At 37.1% G+C, this 18866-nt stretch overlaps 5 protein-coding genes and 1 long non-coding RNA gene across 6 annotated transcripts; 3 read left to right on the top strand and 3 right to left on the bottom strand.

The window, feature by feature from the left end:
• On the top strand, positions 413–1100 carry LOC104788886 (protein ABIL1-like; the record flags this gene model as incomplete). The annotated part of the gene is made up of 3 exons (XM_019245198.1): positions 413–452; positions 553–662; positions 812–1100. Coding segments are annotated over 3 exons (333 nt in total), but the record flags the coding sequence as incomplete, so codon positions are not given.
• LOC104785493 lies at positions 2792–3253 on the bottom strand. Its single transcript, XR_767372.2, has 2 exons — positions 3119–3253; positions 2792–3012 (listed from the first exon to the last, which is right to left on the bottom strand). It is a non-coding gene; the product is annotated as an uncharacterized LOC104785493 (long non-coding RNA).
• On the bottom strand, positions 3466–5879 carry LOC104785491 (metal tolerance protein 11). The gene is made up of 6 exons (XM_010510710.2): positions 5529–5879; positions 5006–5115; positions 4666–4911; positions 4363–4443; positions 4045–4278; positions 3466–3965 (listed from the first exon to the last, which is right to left on the bottom strand). The coding sequence occupies exons 1-6, from the start codon at positions 5692–5694 to the stop codon at positions 3615–3617; spliced, it is 1188 nt and encodes a 395-aa protein (XP_010509012.1). The 5' UTR covers positions 5695–5879; the 3' UTR covers positions 3466–3614.
• On the top strand, positions 8868–10123 carry LOC104785490 (60S ribosomal protein L23a-1). The gene is made up of 4 exons (XM_010510709.2): positions 8868–8959; positions 9066–9113; positions 9391–9754; positions 9860–10123. The coding sequence occupies exons 2-4, from the start codon at positions 9098–9100 to the stop codon at positions 9942–9944; spliced, it is 465 nt and encodes a 154-aa protein (XP_010509011.1). The 5' UTR covers positions 8868–8959; positions 9066–9097; the 3' UTR covers positions 9945–10123.
• LOC104785489 (photosynthetic NDH subunit of lumenal location 1, chloroplastic) lies at positions 10273–11828 on the top strand. Its single transcript, XM_010510708.1, has 8 exons — positions 10273–10430; positions 10533–10614; positions 10686–10790; positions 10885–10958; positions 11058–11180; positions 11267–11338; positions 11420–11516; positions 11599–11828. The coding sequence occupies exons 1-8, from the start codon at positions 10374–10376 to the stop codon at positions 11700–11702; spliced, it is 714 nt and encodes a 237-aa protein (XP_010509010.1). The 5' UTR covers positions 10273–10373; the 3' UTR covers positions 11703–11828.
• On the bottom strand, positions 11882–18819 carry LOC104788885 (ABC transporter B family member 6-like). Its single transcript, XM_019245700.1, has 7 exons — positions 18521–18819; positions 18182–18402; positions 17751–18091; positions 17162–17586; positions 14191–14550; positions 13856–14097; positions 11882–13556 (listed from the first exon to the last, which is right to left on the bottom strand). Exons 1-7 carry the CDS (start codon positions 18756–18758, stop codon positions 12327–12329), a joined length of 3057 nt encoding a protein of 1018 aa, XP_019101245.1. The 5' UTR covers positions 18759–18819; the 3' UTR covers positions 11882–12326.

Raw genomic sequence — 18866 nt, 5'->3', positions numbered from 1 at the left:
CAATATTCTGCTAATTGCTATTGATATCTGAATCCTCTGTTTTCTCTGGATTTTGTTATAGATTCTGTTAACAAGCGGGCGGGTACACTTTAGTCCTCTCAGACGAACTAACACAAGACAGAATCATTACCAAGCTATATCCCGTCTCCAACCTTCAGGTGCCATGTCCTCCCCCTTGGAGCTTATTAGTTTATATAAGTAGTCAACTATCAAACATTTTTAGTGATGCTTGGTTTCACTCACTTAGATGCCCCTGCATCAAAATCACTCTCCTGGCTTTTAGGCTCAGAGACCAAGTTTACCCTTACAGTTGCACCAAGGTGAGCCTTGACAGAAGCTTTACTACTATTTCCCACGTTCTTGATAACTAGACACAACTAATACATACTTATTGTGCAGCTCCAAAGATTCAAAAGCTTTCACAAAGACATTTGGAGTTTTCCATCTATTAGGTACGAGAAAGAGGGACTTGAAGAAGAATCAAGCATAGCATTTCTTCATTTGTAACTCATGATCCAGTGAGATTGATAATATACATTGAAACTCATGCAGGTGATGAAGAAGACATTATAAACAAGAAGCCTTTGGCTGGTTCTCAGGTCTCAGGTGTTACTGCAGTAGTATCCACTGTCACAAAGCCCGCATACGGTGTTGCCCATAAGGTAAATCTTAAGAGTTTACAATTTTTACATGGAACAAATGTCCCATGAATCGAGTAGTTAATTGGCAACAGATTAAAATGAAAGAGCTGTATATTTATTATATGAGCTACGTCTATGGTTTTGATAAGACAAGTTTGTGGCTTCCTCAGGATTTGGAGGTTCCCAAACTTCTGGCAGCACACAAGTCACTTGACAATAACCCACGACGAGAGATCATTCAAGCTCCTGTCCGGAAAAAGAGTGTTCTCTCTGCGTTCTTCTTCGTCAAACAGAAAGCACCAAAGCTCAAAGCTGGCTATACGTCTCGTGAAAACACCAACTCTTTGTACTGAGAAGGAAAACTTCATTCTCATACCACGTTTCTTTTATCTTAATATCATGTTGTTTTTCATGTAAATTGTCTTAATAACCAGTTCACCACATCAACGTACCAAGTCCAGCAAGACCTAATTTTGGTCTGTCGTCAACAAATCTGTGTAATTGATTTAAGCACAATAAAGATTTCTATTGAGTAGTTTAATCAAAATTGCATGTCCGGTTTGTTGTTTGCGTCCAGATAAAATATTCTTGGCTCATGTTATTTTCTTTGGTATTTCTTGGCTAGTTCGACAAAAGAAATAATAATGTTGTTTGTCTATGTGACTTATAATTGTTTAATTAAATTAATAACAAAATTTAGGATTATGCAGTTAATAATGAAGAAAATACAAATAAGAATTTGCGTTGTAAAATTTTCTGTATTTTGTTAAATTTGCTACTTCATTTCAAATATGTTTGTTATATATTAAATCATAATTTAAAAAACTACAAATTACACATAAAAATAATAATAAAAAACATTTCTGCGAGTTATGACTTAGTTCTATTATAACGTTTGTCTTTTCGAAAACACCGTGTAAATTTTCTCACAACTCAACTATATGTAGTGTTTGAATGTGTGATACTCTCACTTTATACTGCTATTAATACTCTCACTTTATGTAGTGTTTGAATGTGTGAAAGGCTTTTTTTTTTTTATTTTATTTAAAGAGATATGTACTATTGAATGGTGCCAAAGATTTTTTATAAGCCAAAACGCATTCAGTTATATAGTAGTACAACTGACGAAGTAACGGTGTCGGAGAAGAGATGAAAAGAAGAAAGCGATTTGTTGGGTTCCAGAAGAAATCTGACTAAAAAAACCACAGAATTGGAATTTAGATTTAGTGGTTTTATGGTTAACTTGTACCAAATATTATTACTATTGACTTTGGTTTGGTTGGTACGAGACATATCGTTTTGCCAAATTATACTAAATAAAAGTAGGAGCTATAAGGTTCTAAGGCTGTCTCCCTAAGATTTTAAACATTCAATAGGGATTAGCCACTTTATTATTTAACATATTTATAATTTACAAAATTTTCTATATTATTAACATCCAATAGGGATTAGCCACTTCATTATTTAACATTTTTTAACGATTTTGGTTTGAGAAGTTTCAATACATGTGAATCTAAAACCAAGTAAGTATACTGTAAAAGTATCAATAATTGAGTGAATATATGACTATGTTGGTTTACATAAATTGTACAAATTTTACAAGAAAAGAAGCAATGATTTTGATCATGGAGTTTGATTGGCTAACAAGTTGTGTGGTAGTTTAAAAAGTGAGGTTTTGAATGATTATTCAGCGGAAGAGTGTGAAGAAGCTTGCAAAAAAGTTTTTACCTTAATAGTAATTTAAAGTTTTTTATAAGTTAATATTTCATAATTATCATCTATCATGTATACATTTCACCAAAATATACGCATGGGTTCAAAAACTAGTATTATTAAAAACTTGTAATGTAGTATAGTAGTTGACCACTCGACACCCCTTAACGTTATCAAATCTAACAATTTTTTTGTAATCGTGGTTTTGGACAATTGCCTTTTTCACCAAATACTGTAATGTGTTTTCAGTTACTTTGTTCTCAAAATTATTACCGTCACAAGTTTTGTGCCTTTCAAGGATATATATGAAAGAGGAAGATAACAAGTAATAAACGATTGATTTGGGTTTAGTCTGTAGGAAGTATGGACTTTTAGGCTTAGGTAACAGAGGCATCTCATTTTCTTTTTTTTATTTATTAGATGGACATCAGACACTGTACTACTAATTACCATAATCCATTAATAACCGCTAAAGATAAGTTTGAATAAAAAGATCATTGACAGTTTGACACAAAAGATAGCATCACTTAGACATCACTTGAATTGAACATAAGACTATTGATTCTTGTAATATCAATATCCGAAATTGGATCTATAGGCCTGTCTTCACCTTCTTCCATCCCAGGATCGAATTCCCCAGGTTCTCTACTGTACTCATCTGCCATACCAAACAAACAAACAAATTTAGAATATCATCAAAGCAAGCAAACTCCAAAAACCCACTCCCCTGCACATACAACATTTGAAACATTCTAGCTATTTACCCTTCCATAAATTCTTGCGCCATTTTTTAAACGTTTTCACGATTTAATTAGGCGCTGCGACCGGCTCTCACCGTTCGCTTTGTTTTCCTTACTCATTAGTTTAAGGCAGTTTTCACCAGTCGTCCACCCTCAATACTTTATACTAGTCTTCACAGCACTCACACGCCTCACCTTTCCGATGTGGGACAAAATCTACTACAACTTTTTCTAATACGTCAAAGTCAAACCAATATGACTTTGGATTTAAGACTTTTTATAAGTTGTAGTGAATATGGATGGTTTCAGTAACGTCATCTGCTTGAGACTAGTACATTTAACATATGTGTGCGTGAGTAGGGGAAAGCATCTTGTTGCTAAATGAAATGAAACACGCAAGTAGCTAGTTACAAAAATCATTCCTTTTTATCTCACAATTGTCTACTAAACAATACACTGGAGATTTTTAAGTTGTCAAAAGATTTGGAAACGTAGACATCTTGAAAAGATAAACAGCTAACTAACTGTGGGATCTACTAGCGTGCTCAGGTTTGTGAGTGTACTCATAATCAAGATGCACAAAAGCCCTTTCGATCTCCTCTAGCAGCTCGAGCTTCTCTTGCAGCGATTCTCCAATGTCGTGAGCCACTTGCAGAGGCATGTCAGAAGGAAGAACAATGTCAACCTCCACAAAATAATGAGATCCAAATGTGTAAGCCCTCACTGTGTCGATGTGCCTAATGGCCTTGTGGTGGTTCCAACACAGGTAAGTTAGTTTCTGCAGATACTCTGGTCTTGCTGATTTCCCAACAAGAGAGTTCACGTTCTCCAATACCGTCATTGACCATGTTCGTATCGTGTATATTGCAAGCTGCGTGAATTAAGAGACAATTTTCAGCAAGGAGAGGATAAAAAGACTTGATTTTGTTTTTATAAATGTGGAGACTTACAATGATAGCTCCAACTGGATCGATCCAATCATCAATGTAATTGGCGAGGATTACTGCAATGAGTCCAATGATGTTTGTGATGACGTCGAAGAAGTGATCTTGAGCATAAGCTTTAACGATCTCGTTAGTGAATGATCTGCAGTAGAGGACCAGAAGCAGTTTGACCAATGTAACAGAAAGCATGATCCCAACCACCCAACTCTCTTGCTCTTTTGTTAGGTTGAACTCCTTGTGCTATATGAAAGAGATTTCGTGAATAATGTATTGACTTTAAAAAAAGCTCTAGACCAAAGCTAGGTGATCAAGTATCAGACATACGCTGGACAACATTGTGCGAAGAGATTCCAAGATAATCTGCAACCCAAGTGTTGCCATCACTGATGCAAAGACTAGGATTCCCTGAGAGAATTTGAAGCAAGAATGCACATATTGAAGAAATAGGAAAAACTTTGTAGACTTGCCGTAGTTTTTAACAGTTGCACAGAGAAATCAATAGCACAAAACAACTAGGCAAGCTTGCTTCAGCTGATTCAATAAACATAACATATAATAGAAATCTACTAATGGAAGACACATGAATGAGCATATATAGTCAGTCTTAAAGAGGATGATGATACAAACCAGTGGTTGCATCCGTTTCTTGCCAATGGGATACTGATACGGGTTCGGTGTCTGCATAGAGAAGGCGGTAAACCACAGGATGAAGCCAGAAAGAAGATCAAGAAGAGAGTCCAGTGTGGAGGCAATGATCGCTAAAGAGCCACTAGTGACAGAAGCATAGACTTTAGCAGCAAAAAGAAGCATGTTTGCAATGTTCGATATTCTAATCGCCAATGTCTCGCTTTTAGCCAAACTATCCTGCTCTTCCTATATGTGCACAAGACAGAGTAATTCATACAAGAATCAATAAACAAGAACAAATGCATCATAAGTTTATAACAAATGCATAGCCTCATCAAACCTTGGACATTCCAGGAACAAAGCCGCGTTCAGCAAGTTCATCCATTTCAGTAAAGCCTTCAAGCATCTCTACTTGCTGCTGGTAATAATCTGCCACATTGTCTTCCGGACCTGAGAAAACTCAAAGACGCACATAAGCTTCAGATCAAATCCAATTCATTTCAGCTACAGTTTCTTCTCACTAATTCAATTGAGATCACAATTTTACCAATAGAACAGAAAGAAATAAAGACTCTTTCTTTAATGTCAACAACAACAAAGCAAAGATTCTGTTTTTTTTTGTTACCACCATAGCTTCTTCAAATCAGGCTAAAAGACTATACAACAAGTCAATCATGTTCAATCACTTCAACATCCAAAAAGATTCCAAAAAATCTCAACTTCAATAAATATCTAATTAAGAATCTAAAAGATGCTAAAAATAGCAAACAAAAACATATCAATTCTCTTATCACAGAAGAAGAAGGTGAAACTGAAGAAGAAAATGGAAATGTCGAGTGGAGTGGAGAAGCAAGAAGATTTACCCAAACAACCAAGACAGTTGTGTAGTTTGCTCGGAGTCTTCTTCTCCATGTGCGCCGGAGAAACCTGGAAATCGTCGAAATTTAACTGCCAGGAACGGTCACCGTTACCGTGAAACTCGAGCAGCGAGATCCCTTCGTCGGAATCTGGAATAGCTGGCTCAACCATTTTTCCGGCGATGGAATTGCGGCGGAGGCGGCGGGGAGAGATTGATGAGGAGGAGGAGCGGAAGCTGTGTTTATTTAATTTGGGGTAAGAAGATGGAAATTTGAAGAGACGGCGAGGGTAAATATGGTAATAAGGAGAAAGATTGAAGAGGATACTAACTACGTACGACTGTTGTGGTTAGTAGCCATTCCACAGAGATATACTTGGACCAGCCAAAGAGACGTCTCTGTTTTAAAATTTCCACGTGGCGGTTGCTCAATGGATTTGGGATCTCGCACGTGATTGGAGGAGTCATCATGACACGTGTACAGCTGAGATGAGAAGTCTAATTAAAGGACCCTCGTGAAAAGGTTTTTAATTTTTTTATGGATGAATCATGAACGTATGACTATGATTGATTATATTGGAGACTGAGTAGTCTGTACTGTAGTCATCCTTTAAACCTGTTAAGTAGAAGTCATTATAGGAGTATAGTCATCCTTTAAACCTGTAAGTAGAAGTCATTATAGGAATGAACTTTACATGTCAAGCCAAACCATGATTTAGATTCGTGACAAAAATAGTTTCTAGATTTTCGTTTTTCTCTTTTTGGGTTTAGTCAAAGATTCTATGTTTTCAATGATCGATTTAGAATTAGTTCGACTAGTAACAATTCATTTTATACTATCTGTTTGGGATAATTAATGTTTAAATTTTTTTGGAAAGACAAAAAACCAAAGAAGGTGTAACTTGTAACTTGACGTAAAATAAATAAGTACTATCAAATTTGTATGTCTTTTCACGTCAATAGCAGCACGCCACTGAAACTTTCATTTTGTAATTACTAATTTACTCAGCTTAAAACTCTTCACAAAACTACTAAGATCAAATAGTTGTTTTGTTTTCTTAGTGTTTGGTTTTGTACTACAAATTAAATAAAGAAGTGTTTTGTGCAATGTCACTTATTTTATATATTAGCATCATTATAATTGATGCTAATAAGTTTTACATTATTTATATATGTGATTCTAGAAGTGTTGATGCAAATATTTTGCATTCATTGCAATAATTATTTTGAATATTGTTATACTAATACTAGTAGTTACTTATTAAACTTTTACCAGTTTTTACATCATAAAAACATCAAGGTCACTAAATATAGTTACATCACTTTTACAATTGATGCTTAGTTCTTAATTAGCATAATTGTTTTATTGATTTAATTTTTTGTATTATTTTCTAAATAATGTAAATTTATCTATATGTATTAATATTTGTAAAATGATGCAAATGGATCTTGATTTACATCAACTTCAATTAATTGATGCAACACAAATCAATAATGACATCAATTATTGAAATTGATGTTACATTATATCTTTTTTTTTTTGTATCTGAGTAGAAATAAGTCATTCAAATTAGTATCACTTATTTTTAGATGCAAATTAATAGATTTTTTTCTGGGTTCAAAATGCAAATTAATTGATGTAATGTTCCTGACCCCTTTTCGTAGTGTTGGTAAAGCCAAGATTATAAACTTTGATAGTATAAGTTTGTTCTAAATTCGATAAAAGCTGGTATATTATTCAATAACAATATTGATTTCAATATAAATTGTTAAGAATGTTATTTAATATCTGAAAAAAAGAGGAAAGAATATTTAAGTTATAATATTTAATGAGAAAATGTCAAAAAATTAGGAAAATATTCAGTTAGGCCTGAGATAACATCAAACTAGAAATAAGTTAAGAGCTTATGGCCAAAGGCTCACTATGATATCAATTAAGAACACAAATAAGTAAGTATTATTAGCTTATTTTTTCCCACTAGCAAAAAAAAAAATTAGCTTAATTTTGTCAAAGGCACATTATATTATCAATAAAAAAAATATTTTATCAATATTAGCTTAATGGTATCAATAAGAGTATCATAATGTAAACTTACCAACACTATATAACTCAACATTCACTTTATTATTTTCATTTGCAATCACTACATAAAAAAAAATCAATAAGATGAACACACCTCTCTGTATTATTCACATGACATTACTATCTACCAATTTGTATGCAACGTGAATTAATTTTAACTCATGATTTTAGACGGTGCGTCGCACAAGTCGAGTACAAATTTAATGATCAATTTTAAGTATCTAGTTATCCCAAACTTACTCATTCCTCTCTGAAATAAAAATTAAATAAATTGAACAAATTTCTTTTATAAATTTTGTAGTTTTATAATTTTTTGATTAAATAAATTAGATAAATGTTCATTCAACGTCTATTATTTGCTTGTTAAATATATTGTCCCAGCATAATCAACCAGACATGAACGTAAGAAAATAAGAGAACATTGAATTAGCAGTTCAGTTTAAATATAAAACATACGACCTCACATAGGCTGATTAATATTGGGTTACCTCACTATAATGATCTCTCTATAATAATATTTTTCTCTAAACAAGCCAAGCCATATCGAAGCCCAAAGTAATCAATAATGTTTAGGGTTTCAGTTTCCATCCACTATATATTTGTAAGCAACGTGAATTAATTTCAACTCATGATTTTAGGCGGTGTGTCGCATAAGTCTAGTACCAATTAATGATTAATTTTAAGTAGCTAGTTATCCCAAACTTACTCATTCCTCTATGAAATAAAAAATAAATAAATTGAACAAATTTCTTTTATAAATTATTTATTTTTCTAACTTTTTGATTAAATAAATTAGATAAGTGTTCACTCAACGTCTTATTTGCTAATTAAATACACTATCGTAAGAAAATATAAGAGAACATTAAATTAGGCAATTAGCAGTTGAGTTTAAAGATAAAACATACTCCCTCTGTTTCATATTACATATTATTTTAGGCTAAATATTTTGTTACAAAATAAGTGTCATTTTGTATTTTTAAGGTAGATGTTTGATAAATTTTTTAATTTTATCCCTACTAATTTAATGTATTGACCAATAGAAAAAATAAATAATATATTGATAAAGGGTAAAATAGAAAATTTATTGATTTTCTTAATCTACATGATATGTGAAAAATCTTAAAATGACACTTAATATGAAACAGGTGATATGAACTATAATAATCCTTTTCTCTATAATAATCCTTTTCACTAGACAAGCCAAGCGATAATAGTTGAAGTATTTTTGGAAGGCCCATTTACAATATTAAAGGCCCAAAGAAATCACTTCAACATTTTAGGGTTTCAGTTCTCACTATATATTTGTAAGCGGCGGGTGGCTAGGGTTTCCCGTTTCCTGCCTTCACCCCTCCCAGGTACGTTCGTCGTCTCTCTCCCCCTTCTTAACAGTGAGCTCCAAATCTTCTTACATTTCGTTTCTTGATTTGTTAAACTGAGTTTGGTTTTCTGGGTTTTTTACAGATTTCGAGTCTGAACAAGAATCACTCTAAGCCATGTCTCCGGCTAAAGGTACGATCTTTTTTTCCATTTATAACCAGATTCCGTATTGAACCATTACTTTGAACAAATTAGATTTGAATCTTTTACTAGACTTCAGCTTAGCTTCACCTTAGTTAAGATTTTTGGAGTAATCATGAATCGAATTGAATTTGGGGTTGTAGATGTTCTTTTTGGAGTTTCCATGTATAGAAGTGAATATGATATGTAGATGAATTCATTTGGTCTTGATGTTGAAGCAAATGTAGTTGTGTTGGTTGCTTAATCTCTGTGTTGTGTTGTAATGCAGTTGATACTACGAAGAAGGCCGATCCCAAGGCCAAGGCATTGAAGGCGGCAAAGGCTGTGAAGTCTGGTCAAACCTTCAAGAAGAAGGATAAGAAGATTAGGACTAAGGTCACCTTCCACAGGCCAAAGACTCTTACCTTGCCCAGAAACCCTAAGTACGACAGAATCAGTGCTACCCCAAGGAACAAGTTGGATCATTACCAAATCCTTAAGTACCCACTCACCACTGAGTCTGCGATGAAGAAGATTGAAGACAACAACACTCTTGTCTTCATTGTTGACATTCGTGCTGACAAAAAGAAGATTAAGGATGCTGTTAAGAAGATGTATGACATCCAGACTAAGAAGGTCAACACCCTCATCAGGTATAACTTCAATGAGAGTTTTCTTTAAAGCTTTGTTGTATATATTGTGAGTTTGATTGTGTGTAATGTATTTTGACACAATGTGTTATGTTTGTTTGCTGCAAGGCCTGATGGAACCAAGAAGGCTTACGTGAGGCTTACACCCGACTATGACGCTTTGGATGTTGCTAACAAAATAGGCATCATCTAAGTTTGATCTATCTCTGCAATTATCAAATCAGACTTGTGGTTTTTGTCTCTTGTAGTCTCAGTTTTGCTTTAAGATATTATTACCATCATATGGTATTTGTAGTATTTGGAGCAAAAACGTTTTACAATACATTCATGTTGCAGTTTAATTTTGAATTCAAGTTCTATGTTTTTCGCTGATGACTAATCTCATCATTAAACTCTCACAAAACGCCTAAAATGTCAACTTACTAATGTAGACTTGTCATCTTAGCAGATGATTTTTAAAATTCATCTGCACCACATGTATGTTTGGATCTTTCATTATCCATTTATCCACGGTAATGAATGGAGAACTCAGAAAAATGACGAAAATTAGAAATTACTTATCCACACAGAACAGGAAGGCAATGTTCATTGATCATCTACAGTCTTGTGAATTGTAGCCATTATGGCAGTCTCTTCACTCTCAATCTGCTATGGTGTCTCACCAACGATTCCCCACAAGGTTTAGTAACACTGCTCTGTTTCCACTTTATCTCAATTTCTGAAAAATTCAAACCATTATTGTTGATTGATTTATGTATACATTGATTCATTTTCTTACCAGACAGAGATTCTCTGTTCAAATCCATCACTCAAAGCTTGTTGCTTACTTTCATCTGGCGACAAGCTTGACTCCTCAGAGAATAGTAAGAAACCAAAATTTTCTTCTAATATCACATAGGCTTGTGTGGATTGGTTTGTATTAACACTTCAATAGATTACCAAAATGGAAGAGTAAACACCTGGAAGAGAAGGCAAGCTCTTGTTGGAGTAGGAACCTTAGTAGCAACTTCAATTCCAGCAAGTTTGCTTCTTGCTGAAGGTAATCTGCAAAAATGACTTCTTTCTTTTGTCTCTCCTCTTCATTCTTTTGGGACCAAACACATAACTTTGTTGCGTCATATGATGTTTTGCAGAGATACCAAAAAGCTACTCGGCTTTTGTGGATAGAGAAGACGGTTATTCTTATTATTACCCATCAGACTGGAGGGTGGGTAAGCTATGGCTTTGTTTCCTTTGTTGTTGTAAGGATATATAAAACTTAAATGAATAAGCTTTGACATGATCTTGTTCCACGCAAACTATATAGGAATTTGACTTCAGGGCGCATGATTCAGCCTTCAAAGATAGATACTTGCAACTGCAGAATGTTCGGGTCAGGTTCATACCAACAGAGAAAAACGACATCCGTGAAATAGGTTCTATGGAAGAGGTATGTATTGCACATCTTACTCCCTCTCTTCTCTATATGTAAATTTGAGAATTCGCATTGGTTCATCATTCTTATATGTTCATCAGGTGGTTTATGATCTAGTAAAGCATAAGTATGCAGCACCAAACCAAGTAGCTACCATCTACGATATGAAAGAGGTCAGATAGTTAACATCTTATAGAATCATCGAAGTTTTGAGAGATTGGATCCTTATAAACAAATAAAAGATGAAATTGCAGAGGGTGGAGGATGGAAGGAACTACTACACGTTTGAGTATGGACTAAGAACTCCCATCTATGCAACCACTTCCTTTGCAACAGTGGCGGTTGGAAACAGTAAGCATAGATTATAATTAAAATCATAAATGGGAAAAGAAAGTGAGGGATTGAACGTGTTTGGTTGATATGATGTTTGCAGACAGATACTACACACTCATAGTTGGAGCAAACGAGAGGAGGTGGAGGAAAGTGAAAAAGCAGCTTCAAGTTGTAGCTGACTCTTTGAAGATCCTTGAGATTTGACAAACAGAAGAAACATCTTATGTTTACTCCTATCTATCTTTCTCTCTCTGTGGTAACAAAATTGTATGTAGATAACAATATGGATACTCATATTCTCTGCAACTCCAACGATGTTTTTGGTATTTTTGTCTTGTGAGTTGTGAGTTAGATTCTGAGTAGGTTCAATAATTCAATCAAACTGGCAAATAAAATGGATATGATGTATTTACAAAAACAGACACATTTGTTCTCTTTCTTCCCTAACCATTACACATTTCTCCACCTAAATCACTCACAACAGCAACAAAAAAAAACAAACCTCAGCAAATAAATTACCTCTAATCGTCAGTTTCAATAAACAAATCGATATACCTTAGAGACCAAGCAATGAATAAATACACAGTCCTACTCCTTCATTGCTTAGTCTCCTGAAAGAATAAGGGAATCTAAACGTCTACAAGCTCCTAGTTTGCTTACAGAATCTAACCGTGGTTGTACAACTTCTGCTCATTTGGTCTCATCCCGGACTACAAGCCTTTGATCAGACGCAAGTTATGTCCTGTAACCGCATCCAATAACATTATCGCGTCATGGTTGGTATGTGACTCAACTAATCTCGATTAGGGAGACAGAAGTCCAATCTCTCTAGATCAGTTGATGCCGCCGTAGATTCTTGCCAAAATGTGGTTGCATTAAACGGACATACAATCCGTTCTTTGCCGCTAAAGTATCATGTGTACCTTCCTCTACTATTTTGCCTCCATTGAGAACCACAATGTTATCCACATGTCTCATCATCGCTACTCTATGCGCTATCAGAATTGTTGTTTTGTTCCCCATTATCAGAGTATCAAGAGCTTCTTGCACAACACGGCTCGACTCAGATTCAATAGATGAACTTGCTTCGTCAATCAACAGTATAGGAGCATTCTTCAGCACTACCCGAGCTATAGCGATTCTCTGTTTCTGTCCTTGGGTAAGTTCAACACCTCTCATCCCGATATGTGTGTCGTAACCGTGAGGTAAGCTGCTGATAAAATGGTGGGCATTTGCAATTCTTGCTGCTTCCTTCATCTCAGCTTCACTCGCGTTATGCCTCGCATATATAATGTTTTCTCTGATCGTCGTGGAAAAGATTATGGGTTCCTGTTGAATCAGACCCATATGGCTTCTTAACCATCTCAAATTATATGACTTCAAGTCTCGCCCATCTAACATGACCTGACCAGCAACTGGGTCATAGTATCTCTCGATCAATGATATTATTGTGCTCTTTCCAGACCCAGAAACACCAACCACAGCTATAGTTTGTCCCCCATTGACTTTGAGACTGAAGTTGCTTAGTACTAATACTTCTGGGCGGGTTGGGTAGCAGAAGTCGATGTTTTTCAATTCAATGCTTCCATAGACATTAGGCGGACTAAGAGCTGAGGTATCATCAGGTTCGATTGTAGGAACTCGATCTATGATTTCAAAAACTGAAGCGAGAGATCTACGGCGCTTGAGAATGTAAGGTGCTAACCCGAATGGCTCAACAAGGGCAAATGTAGCAAAAGAGAAAACCATGTACTCGGTTAGAGCTGTAGATAACTTCATATATCTGCGGTCTACTGATAACGCGGTGTACCACAGGAGGAGTGCATTACAGGCGAAGAGAAGAAACTGTGAGAAGCCAAACGCAAAGCCAATAGCCATCCCGTGGAAAAAGCTCTTCCTGAGTATACGCTGGAGTTGCAGTCTGTAGAGTTCCATCACCTTGTTACCGGCACAGAAAGCAACAACAGTATATATGTTTCTGACAGCATCCTCAAGAACTAAAGACGCCTTTCGATGCATCTCCTGGATGCCCTTTGAGAATCCACCAAGCCAAAGTTTCTGAAATTTTTATTTTGAGGGTTATTAGAAACCAGCACTTGCAGAACAGACAAAGGTCTTCCAAGCTAAGTTAGTGCATGACGATGAGATGACCAAATGACGTAAATAGGAAAATTCACATCTTAAATCGCTACTTGAAGTGGAAACCTATTGCAAAAATTAGATACACATTTTGACAGAGGGAAGCATGCAACTACTAAACCGGAATTGGGACAAAAAGACATAAGAAAACAACTTCAAACGGTCATCTAGACAGTAACATAAGGCTTGTTGGGGAACACTCAAGAAAAGAAACAAACCTGGGCAATGGCAGAAAGAGTAAGTACTGGCAAAGTCGCCAATGCAACAAGGGCCAGGCGCCAACCGAGCAGCAATCCAATAAGAATGGCAACAATAACAGCAAAACTATCCTGAATAAATATCGAAAGCCTGTTGCTGAAGGCGGCTCGGACAAAAGTGGCATCATTTGCTAGGCGCATGGATAATGTATCTGGACTGTTGTCTTCTTCGTCATACCATCCAACTTCATTACGCAGCATCGCTGTCACATCAGAGAAAATTAATGAAACCAAGCAAGTGAAAGTAGTAATGCGTAGTGAAGTGAGTTAAACACTCGAAAAAAGTATTGTAGTACCTGAGAACATCATCCGCCGCACTCTCTCAGTCATTTTCTCCCCCATAATACCGAAGTAGAAATGCTGCAAGAAATTGGCAACAACTGTCACTATTCCCATGCAGGCAATGATCAAGCACCACTTGTTAACCTCCTCACGCAGGTGGCTTCCCGTGCTCTCATAGTATGTCGTCACTACTAATGCAATTACATAAGCTAGAAGAGGATTGAATGAACCAAAGATGGCAGCACCAATACTTCCTAATACAGCATATAGCCACTCTGGAAAACTAAGCTGTGCCAACCTCCAAAATGAAGGTGACTCCTTGTGTTGACCGTCCTTGGCCACCTTATAATTTGCTGAAGTGTCATCCGAATGACCAAGAGGGNACCCGAATGGCTCAACAAGGGCAAATGTAGCAAAAGAGAAAACCATGTACTCGGTTAGAGCTGTAGATAACTTCATATATCTGCGGTCTACTGATAACGCGGTGTACCACAGGAGGAGTGCATTACAGGCGAAGAGAAGAAACTGTGAGAAGCCAAACGCAAAGCCAATAGCCATCCCGTGGAAAAAGCTCTGCCTGAGTATACGCTGGAGTTGCAGTCTGTAGAGTTCCATCACCTTGTTACCGGCACAGAAAGCAACAACAGTATATATGTTTCTGACAGCATCCTCAAGAACTAAAGACGCCTTTCGATGCATCTCCTGGATGCCCTTTGAGAATCCACCAAGCCAAAGTTTCTGAAATTTTTATTTTAAGGGTTATTAGAAACCAGCACTTGCAGAACAGACAAAGACTTCCAAGCTAAGTGCATGACGATGAGACGACCAAATGACGTAAATAGGAAAATTCACATCTTAAATCGCTACTTGAACTGGAAATCTATTGCAAAAATTAGAAACACATTTTCACAGAGGGATGCATGCAACAACTAAACCGGAATTGGGACAAAGAGACATATGAAAACAACTTCAAACGGTCATCTAGACAGTAACATAAGGATTATTGGGGAACACTGAAGAAAAGAAACAAACCTGGGCAATGGCAGAAAGAGTAAGTACTGGCAAAGTCGCCAATGCAACAAGGGCCAGGCGCCAACCGAGCAGCAATCCAATAAGAATGGCAACAATAACAGCAAAACTATCCTGAATAAATATCGAAAGCCTGTTGCTGAATGCGGCTCGGACAAAAGTGGCATCATTTGCTAGGCGCATGGATAATGTATCTGGACTGTTGTCTTCTTCGTCATACCATCCAACTTCATTACGCAGCATCGCTGTCACATAAGAGAAAATTAATGAACCAAGCAACTCAAAGTAGCAATGCGTAGTGAAGTGAGTTAAACACTGGAGAAAAGTATTGTAGTACCTGAGAACATCATCCGCCGCACTCTCTCAGTCATTTTCTCCCCCATAATACCGAAGTAAAAATGCTGCAAGAAATTGGCAACAACTGTCACTATTCCCATGCAGGCAATGATCAAGCACCACTTGTTAACCTCCTCACGCAGGTGGCTTCCCGTGCTCTCATAGTATGTCGTCACTACTAATGCAATTACATAAGCTAGAAGAGGATTGAATGAACCAAAGATGGCAGCACCAATACTCCCTAATACAGCATATAGCCACTCTGGAAAACTAAGCTGTGCCAACCTCCAAAATGAAGGTGACTCCTTGTGTTGACCGTCCTTGGCCACCTTATAATTTGCTGAAGTGTCATCCGAATGACCAAGAGGGCGGCTAAAAGTCTGTGAATGGGAGCGCTCGTTTTGGGGATCTGATATCAAAAGGGGTGATATAGGGGACTCAGGATCTGAACCATTTGATTTCTGACGTTGTGGACCCTGAACATCAATTTTTGGTAGTTCCGGTAACCGCATCTCGAAACTATCTTGTCTTTTGATGGTTGGTTCCTTATCACCAACATCCAACGAAGAGCCATTTTCTCCCATTTTCTCTGGTGTAGGGCTATGATCATTGGGTGATTCTTCACTATTAAAGCACAGTTCCNGAGGGTTATTAGAAACCAGCACTTGCAGAACAGACAAAGGTCTTCCAAGCTAAGTTAGTGCATGACGATGAGATGACCAAATGACGTAAATAGGAAAATTCACATCTTAAATCGCTACTTGAAGTGGAAACCTATTGCAAAAATTAGATACACATTTTGACAGAGGGAAGCATGCAACTACTAAACCGGAATTGGGACAAAAAGACATAAGAAAACAACTTCAAACGGTCATCTAGACAGTAACATAAGGCTTGTTGGGGAACACTCAAGAAAAGAAACAAACCTGGGCAATGGCAGAAAGAGTAAGTACTGGCAAAGTCGCCAATGCAACAAGGGCCAGGCGCCAACCGAGCAGCAATCCAATAAGAATGGCAACAATAACAGCAAAACTATCCTGAATAAATATCGAAAGCCTGTTGCTGAATGCGGCTCGGACAAAAGTGGCATCATTTGCTAGGCGCATGGATAATGTATCTGGACTGTTGTCTTCTTCGTCATACCATCCAACTTCATTACGCAGCATCGCTGTCACATAAGAGAAAATTAATGAACCAAGCAACTCAAAGTAGCAATGCGTAGTGAAGTGAGTTAAACACTGGAGAAAAGTATTGTAGTACCTGAGAACATCATCCGCCGCACTCTCTCAGTCATTTTCTCCCCCATAATACCGAAGTAAAAATGCTGCAAGAAATTGGCAACAACTGTCACTATTCCCATGCAGGCAATGATCAAGCACCACTTGTTAACCTCCTCACGCAGGTGGCTTCCCGTGCTCTCATAGTATGTCGTCACTACTAATGCAATTACATAAGCTAGAAGAGGATTGAATGAACCAAAGATGGCAGCACCAATACTCCCTAATACAGCATATAGCCACTCTGGAAAACTAAGCTGTGCCAACCTCCAAAATGAAGGTGACTCCTTATGTTGACCGTCCTTGGCCACCTTATAATTTGCTGAAGTGTCATCCGAATGACCAAGAGGGCGGCTAAAAGTCTGTGAATGGGAGCGCTCGTTTTGGGGATCTGATATCAAAAGGGGTGATATAGGGGACTCAGGATCTGAACCATTTGATTTCTGACGTTGTGGACCCTGAACATCAATTTTTGGTAGTTCCGGTAACCGCATCTCGAAACTATCTTGCCTTTTGATGGTTGGTTCCTTATCACCAACATCCAACGAAGAGCCATTTTCTCCCATTTTCTCTGGTGTAGGGCTATGATCATTGGGTGATTCTTCACTATTAAAGCACAGTTCCTGGGAACGGAAAACATTATGACCTCTCTGAAGAGATGGAGACTTGGCCATTTTAGGCGATGATGGTTCTTGGGGGCCAAGGCCAGCTGAGGAATCCCTCTCCACCTGGAACGCAGCAGAATCTTTGTAGTTCCTAACTGGCATCCTGCAAGTCAAAAGAGTTCCACAAACAAGTATAATCATCAGAGTTCACCCCTACACAGATCATTACAAGTCAAAAGCAGCCAGACAAATATATCTACCACATGACTTTCACTACACATCAGAATTGACAAGTTGTTAGATATGGTCTTGGCTGGAGAATCCTACCGTCTGGGTAGCTTTGTTGCTTCCTCACACTTCAGAAGCTCAGCATACAAATTACCAAGGTTGATTAATTCATCATGTGTACCCATTTCAAGTAGCTGACCCTCCTCCATTACAGCAATATAGTCGGCATTTCTTATCAGACTTAGTCGTCGGGCTATTATTATGGTCGACCGTCCTAACATTAGAAGATCAAGAGCTTCTTGGACAACTCTTTCAGCTTCAAAGTCTAGTCCTCCAGTGACCTCATCAAGCAAAAGAATTGTTGGATCTAAGAGTACAGCTCTAGCAATCGATAGCTTTATTTTTTGCTCCTCCGTCAACGTTAAACCAGTCTTCCCAACCTAAAAGACAAACAAGTCATTTTCAAATTTTAAAATGCTAACAGAAGCACCAAAAATACTCATACTACAAATTTTTCAGTGGATAGTTACCTGAGTTTCATATCCTTTTTCAAGTGAGCTGATAAATGTGTGTGCATGAGCTTTTTTAGCTGCTTCCTCTATCTGATCCGGAGTAGCATCTCGGCCATATGCAATATTCTCTCTTATGCTTAGACTAAGCAAGGCAGGTTCCTGTGTCACCAGGCCTATCTGGCTTCTCAGCCACTCTAATTTTAAATTTTTAATATTTTCCCCATCAAGTAGAACTTCTCCTGTATAAGAGAAACCCACAAATCTAATTAGTTAATAATGGTCTCCGTCGCAGGTGAGTATCCAAAGGAATGATTATTACAAAAAAACTGATATATCTTAAATCACACATCATAGTACCTAGTGTAGGATCATAAAACCGTTCCATGAGAGGAATGATACTGCTTTTTCCAGAACCATTTCTACCAACAAGTGCAACAGCTTTTTTAGCCGGCACAGTCAGGTAAAATCCACTCAAGATTGGAATTTCAGGTCGTGACAAATAGCTGAAATATACATTCCGAAACTCGATATTTCCTTGAACAGCAGACAGAATAGTTCCCTCTTGATTAGTCCCCGAGGATGAACGACTTATCATCTCAAAAAGCCTATACGCGGCAATTCTTCCCTGATCAAATGAATAAAAGTTTGTAGCTGCTTGATTCAAACCCCTGCACAGCACAGTATGAATACAATTAGCAAAAAA

Source organism: Camelina sativa, chromosome 5 (genome assembly GCF_000633955.1).
Source record: "Camelina sativa cultivar DH55 chromosome 5, Cs, whole genome shotgun sequence".
NCBI lineage: Eukaryota > Viridiplantae > Streptophyta > Magnoliopsida > Brassicales > Brassicaceae > Camelina > Camelina sativa.
This window is presented reverse-complemented; position numbering and strand designations above follow the sequence as displayed.

Excerpts from the sequence above, each read along its gene's own strand:
- LOC104785491 (XM_010510710.2), bottom strand. The coding sequence starts at position 5,694 with ATGGTTGAGCCAGCTATTCCAGATTCCGACGAAGGGATCTCGCTGCTC. Across the intron at positions 4,912-5,005 it reads TTGTTCCTGGAATGTCCAAG|GAAGAGCAGGATAGTTTGGC; the intron begins GTTTGATGAGGC and ends GTGCACATATAG. Across the intron at positions 4,444-4,665 it reads AGAAACGGATGCAACCACTG|GGAATCCTAGTCTTTGCATC; the intron begins GTTTGTATCATC and ends AAATTCTCTCAG.
- LOC104785489 (XM_010510708.1), top strand. The coding sequence starts at position 10,374 with ATGGCAGTCTCTTCACTCTCAATCTGCTATGGTGTCTCACCAACGATT. Across the intron at positions 11,339-11,419 it reads CCATCTACGATATGAAAGAG|AGGGTGGAGGATGGAAGGAA; the intron begins GTCAGATAGTTA and ends ATGAAATTGCAG. Across the intron at positions 11,517-11,598 it reads AACAGTGGCGGTTGGAAACA|ACAGATACTACACACTCATA; the intron begins GTAAGCATAGAT and ends TGATGTTTGCAG.
- LOC104785490 (XM_010510709.2), top strand. Across the intron at positions 9,755-9,859 it reads AAGGTCAACACCCTCATCAG|GCCTGATGGAACCAAGAAGG; the intron begins GTATAACTTCAA and ends GTTTGCTGCAAG.
- LOC104788885 (XM_019245700.1), bottom strand. The coding sequence starts at position 18,758 with ATGATAAGTCGTTCATCCTCGGGGACTAATCAAGAGGGAACTATTCTG. Across the intron at positions 18,092-18,181 it reads AAAAAGGATATGAAACTCAG|GTTGGGAAGACTGGTTTAAC; the intron begins GTAACTATCCAC and ends TTTGTCTTTTAG. Across the intron at positions 17,587-17,750 it reads GCAACAAAGCTACCCAGACG|GATGCCAGTTAGGAACTACA; the intron begins GTAGGATTCTCC and ends TTTGACTTGCAG.